Source organism: Poecilia reticulata, unplaced genomic scaffold (assembly GCF_000633615.1).
Source record: "Poecilia reticulata strain Guanapo unplaced genomic scaffold, Guppy_female_1.0+MT scaffold_233, whole genome shotgun sequence".
NCBI classification, from domain to species: domain Eukaryota; kingdom Metazoa; phylum Chordata; class Actinopteri; order Cyprinodontiformes; family Poeciliidae; genus Poecilia; species Poecilia reticulata.
The window spans coordinates 32740-38688 of NW_007615027.1; the positions used below are offsets into that span (position 1 = coordinate 32740).

Below are 5949 nucleotides of genomic sequence, written 5' to 3' on the forward strand. Positions count from 1 at the left end.
GCCCTGAATCTGTAGCCCTGAATCTCTGGCCCTGAATCTGTAGCCCTGAATCTGTAGCCCTGAATCTCTGGCCCTGAATCTGTAGCCCTGAATCTGTAGTCCTGACCCACAACATGACGGTGGAGAGACGCCTGAATAAGCAGACCAGGGTACCAAGACCCCAGGCTGCAGTTTGTTTATTGCAGTGGAGTTGATTACTAAATTAGTTGTGAAGCATCACAAATAAATCATTCCAGCTCTAGAATACAGCATCCATGTTGGGTCATGTGATCAGTGACTGCTGAGCAATGGCTGATGGGTAACTGAGTCCAGCTGTGTTTACAGGTGGAGCCGACCACGCCCATCTCTCCCAGCACACCTGGAGTCAAACCGTGGAGCTCCGCCCCCGAGGAGAAGCAGGTTCCAGTGACGACGCCCACCACGCCCAGCCCGGCGCCGGCCCCCTACCGACCGGCCGTGTGAGTGCCCCGCCCCGCCGCCGCTCCCCTGCTGGGGCGTTCAGTGACTGCATGTGGGTTGTCGTTCCAGGATCTACTGGGATCTGGACGTCCAGACCAACGCTGTGATCAGAGAGCGCTCGGCAGCCAATCACCTGCCGCTGCACCCCGAGATTGAGCTGCAGCGGGCGCAGCTGGTCACCAAGCTGCGGCAGCACTACCACGAGCTGTGCCACCAGCGAGAAGGTAGGGGAGCGTCCACTGACGGCGCCTCGCTCCCGCAGAGCGCCTCATTGGTGTGTGTGTCGGCTGCAGGCATCGACCCGCCGCGGGAATCCTTCAACCGATGGCTGCTGGAGAGGAAGGTGATCGATAAAGGCCTGGACCCGCTGCTGCCCAGCGAGTGTGAGCCCGCCGTCTCGCCGTCCATGTTCCGGGAGGTCATGAACGACATTCCCATCAGGTAGGGAACCGGAACCCTGGTCCAGGTAGGGCAGCGGTGCTCAAAGTGGGGCTCGCGGGCCGTTCACAGCCTCTGAACCCGCTGACCACAGCAAAGGAATAAATTAAATAAATTAGAACAAAACTACGACTTTTTAATTAAAATACTTTAAAAAATGTATGATGCAAAACAACGTGATTAAAATTCTTGATGTTTTTAAGGTTTGGAAAATTCTTGATTTTTGTGTAAAGTCCTTGAAAGTTCTTGAAATTCAAACTACACAGTTTTGTAATAAAGTTTAATTAAAAGCTTAAATTTGGAAAATGTTGTTTAAAACGGGTATTTACATGCACCTAATGAAAAAAGTCATTTTTCTTCTTCGCTGTCTGAAGTTGGAAAAACTAAATTATTTCTATTTGCTAAATTCCAGGAAACTTAACCAGAAAATATTTGTAACTTTATTTTTTGCATATTGTGTTTTAGTATTTAATTTGATCAGGAAGGTCGTTAACATTAACAGGATTTGTTTGAATTATTTAAATGTAATGAATATTGTTCTTCCTAATGACTCAGTGACTTATTGATCATCTTATATTTGATATGTTAAACTATCCTGTTGAAATTGGTGGATTTTTGTTCGATTTGTTGTCAGGAGACATTTCAAAACATAAGATTTAGTTTTATTTTTGTTTCCTTGTCCTGCTGTAGATTGCAGAATATTATCACAAAAAGTATTAACAGCAGTTACAACTGATATCAAATAACAGTGAATTGAAACTTTTAGTTATTTTGAATTGTTTTTATCTCCAAATAGTTTTTCTGTAAAGTTATGAAAATTTACCTTGAAAATGGTTGAGTTTTACTCTGGGAAACCAGGAAAATGTGGGAAAATGGGATCTGCAATCCTGTTTCTGTAAAAATACCTGATTACTGTGTTCAGGTAAAATAGTTCATGTCTAGTTTACTGCTGAGCAGGAAAAACATCAACATTTTGGTCATTTTAGTTTTTAAAATTATTTTTTATGACCCGTGGGTATTTCTGGTCTGACGATTGTGACTCACGTGACCAAAGGTTTGTACACCCCTGGTCTATGCGGCTTGGTGGGGTTCTGGCTGCTGACTGACCCGGTTCTGGTCCGTTTGGGTCCATCAGGTTGTCCCGCATCAAGTACAAGGAGGAGGCCCGGAAGCTCCTGTTTAAGTACGCCGAGGCAGCAAAGAGGATGATCGACTCCAGGTGAGCCGCAGCCGACCAATCACAGGGTGGGACGGCGCTGTGGGCGTGGCTCGTGCTGACCTTTGACCTGTGCAGGAATGCGAGTCCAGAGAGCAGGAAGGTGGTGAAGTGGAACGCCGAGGACACGATGAACTGGCTGCGCAGAGATCACTCCGCCAGCAAGGAGGACTACATGGTAACGCCTCAGCATCACACCACTTCCTGTCACATGACTTCAGCAGCCAATCAGGAGCTGAGCTGCAGGCCAGGCCATCCAGCTTAGAAATAAACTTTTTCATAACGGATCCAATTTTAGATTTTTTTTTTTTAACAAAAGTACAAATGACAGAAAATATTTTCAAAAAGTGACTTTTATGTTTTTCAATCGTTCTTTCTGTGAGCTGCACGATGGAGTATCAGGACCAGGCTACAAGAATTTTTGTTTAATTCTGATAATGTAGCAACAAAACACAAGAATTTTACAATAACGTCTAAACATTTTTAATAAGAAAACTTGTGGAGATGCATTAATATGAGCAGCTCGGTTGTGATTCTTTCTGTGAAACGGACTCAAAGTTCTGCTGCTGCAAAGCAAAACTTCCTCATTTAAGCTTTTATCTTTAGAAGTTCTCATAAATGTATTATTTAATTCTCCTAATATTACAACTTTATTCTGGTAATATTTCGACTTTGTTGCACAACTTTTATTCTCTGAATTAAAATAAAAAATTGTAGTCTGGCTCTGATGCATCGTCGTAGATTTGAAGTCCAAATAGACAAGATGGCCGCTCTGAGCGCTGACATCACTGAACTATGGAAACAGAAGGATTTTCCTCAAATTAACCTTCAAAACCCAAACGTTTCTAGCTGAAAGCAGATGCTCAGGCCCCGCCCCCTAAGAGGTTCTGCCACCCGATGTCTCACCTGTGCCGTGTCTGCAGGACCGCCTGGAACACCTGAGGCAGCAGTGCGGGCCGCACGTCACGGCCGTCGCCAAAGACTCTGTGGAAGGAATCTGCTCCAAGATCTACCAGCTGTCAGCCGAATACAGCCGCCGCCTGAGGCAGACGCACCTGAGCCTGCTGCAGGACCCCTCCACAGGTACACACACACCTGAGCTGCTTTTGTTTATTCCAAGTAGTTTTTTAATAAGCGTTGGTGACGGGTTCAGTTATCTTCATACCTCTATTTTTATGTGTCGAGTATAAAAGCCTCCACATGAAAAGCTGAGTGGTCGTCGAGCTTTCAGAGGTTTGTGTTGATCTGATGTGAGCACATGAGTGAATGAAAAACAATGTTTAGCGTTAACATTTATCTCAGTGTTTCTGCTCTGTCTGTGCTGCAACTTAATAAATAAAGTAGGACATAAAGATCCAGACAATCAAGCATGAAATAATACAAGTGGAGGCTTGAATTACTGTGCAGCTGATTTCTGATGTTTTATTACAGAAATCATTCTCCACATTGGACCAACATGGAGACTCAGGATGTAAAACTGACTCTCCCGTCATATTCAAATTCAATATTAAAACTTCTGAAACATACCAAAAATCCATTTCATTAAAATATGATGTATATAATGTTTTTTAAATGAGTCAAATAGTTTCTCAGTTGAGTCCAGAGTGGGGTAACCGACTCTTTGGACCTGGTGGAGCTGGTTCAACATTTACAGCACGGAAAGACGAAGGACACCAAATGATTCAGAACCTTTATGAACCAGGATCAGACAAACTAACGAGCTTCAGGATCTGCTGCTGCTTTAAATATCTTCAGCTCACAAACTTTATAAGAACGAGTCAAAATATTGAGCTGACAAAACCTGCCAACTTCAGAAAAAATGTAAACAGGAGGACATTTTGAAGAAAGGTGTCATATCAGAGTTTGATCACTCAATGATGCTACATTTAACTGAAGGATCTCACGACAGACTAAAGTCTTGGCAGGAAGATTTACTGCTAGTTATCTGAGGAAGATTAGCAAACAGCAAACAAACCGGCCACTGGCTCCACCAACACAGCTCTGAAAAAGATCCAATTCAAATGGTTCATGTGGGTTTACATGACACCAGCGGATACAACAGGGAGACACCTGATGCATGTCCAAAGGTCATTTTATTCATATAGCACATTTTCAGCAACACGGCAATTCAAAGTGCTTTACAAACAAAATGACAAACCATAGGAAAGACAAACAGAAGAAAGAGCTAAATCCTTTTCTGGGTTAAAGTCATAAACTGAGCAGTGGCTGCTCCTGTTCAGCATTTCTGGATTCCAAGTTCATAGTTATTCTGATTCCATTTCTGGGCTGTTTAATATTGATCTAATAGTGCATACTCTACAATTTATGATATTACTAATAAACTAAAATGATCCTTTTCCTGGTTAAATAGGGAGTAGATAGAAGATGGAGGGACTCTGGTTCACTGCATTTTAGGAACATTATTCTGGTTTGCAAAGAGGTAAAAGATGCAACTGAGAAAATCATTTCCAAACAAATAATTTTGGATCCAAAGCTGTTTGTGTTTGGACTGCACCCTGAAAAATCTGATTATACTAAAAGCGAACGAACCTTTATAAGCCGAAGTTTTCTGAATGGAAAAAGACTCTGAACCGACGGCTGCAGCCGTTTCATCTGCCTCCCTCTGGAAAAGATCCCATATGGGCAAACAGGACCAGTTTGAGTTCATCTGGGATCTCTTCATCATGCATGCCGAGGATCTGAACATCTCGGATGACGGCCCAACCGACTGAAGAACATGTTAACTGACAATTGTATTAGAGGACATGCAGTGTTTTATTTAATGTCTCAGTTTAAAGATGGTGTGTGGAAAATGTGATGGGCTGCATTAGAACCAGGATTGAGGCTTTTTTCATGTTTGTTTTTCTATTTTGACCTGAACAGTAACTACTACTGCTTTCATACTGAATACTCAAGCTGTTTGTCTAAACTGCTAAAACTCCAATAAAGATATTTTGGAAACAATGAAATAAAAATATATAAAACAGAATTAAGGATAAAGTCAGCAGACTGTACAGAAAGATCACATTACAACATAAAATACTGTAGAGGTGCTAAAATATCTCACTTTGATCCAAAGGAATGTGCAACTGGGTAGAATATTTTAAAGCACGTATAAAATGTGCATTAAAACAGAATATTTACAACAAGTTTACGTAAATGAGCTAAACCTGCAGCCAATCACAGCCCGGTGTTTTCATCCAGAGTATTTCTTTTAAATCCTGCATTCACTTTGAGAAATGACAACAAATCACAACCAGCAGATCAGATTACTGCACCAAGCCGCAGACGTTAAACCAAACCTCCAGATTTATGTGAATATTATAAATTAATTTTGTATCCTTTTGATTAATGACGCTGCGATCAGGTTTGCTGCCGATACCGATCATCCATGAAGCTGATCATCTGATCATCAGAAGTTTTTACTTTAGGTATAAAAGCTACTATGTGATCTGGCAAAATGGAAAAATGTTCTGGTAATAAATTCACTTAATAAAACATGCAAAATACTTGCAGGCACATAACGGCAGCTATTCAGTCAAACGGACTGAAAAACCTGCAATCCGTAAAATAATTATCAGTAAAATACTATTTAACAGTAAAATAATATTTATCAGTGAGGCTCTCAGCTATAAATTATACAGGAGTCAAATCTCAACACTGACATCAAATAATGTCAAGAAGAAAAGGAAACATTGATTAAAGTCAAAAGCATCAAAATAAACAATCATGAGTTACTGAATCAAGATTAACGCTGGTTCTGATTGGCCAACTGATTAATCTTGTCTCTCATTGGCCAGCTGATTAATGCTGGTTCTGATTGGCTAGCTGATTAA

At 41.6% G+C, this 5949-nt stretch overlaps 1 protein-coding gene across 2 annotated transcripts in view; it reads left to right on the forward strand.

The window, feature by feature from the left end:
* The window catches only part of pcif1 (phosphorylated CTD interacting factor 1), a 21688-nt gene that overhangs the window by 7835 nt on the left and 7904 nt on the right, over positions 1-5949 (forward strand). For both annotated transcript variants that reach the window (XM_008402460.2, XM_008402461.2), the window contains exons 5-10: positions 325-458; positions 529-683; positions 753-900; positions 2033-2116; positions 2192-2291; positions 3037-3196. In XM_008402460.2, coding sequence (XP_008400682.1) covers positions 325-458; positions 529-683; positions 753-900; positions 2033-2116; positions 2192-2291; positions 3037-3196 — 781 coding nt within the window. The remainder of the gene's footprint in view (positions 1-324; positions 459-528; positions 684-752; positions 901-2032; positions 2117-2191; positions 2292-3036; positions 3197-5949) is intronic.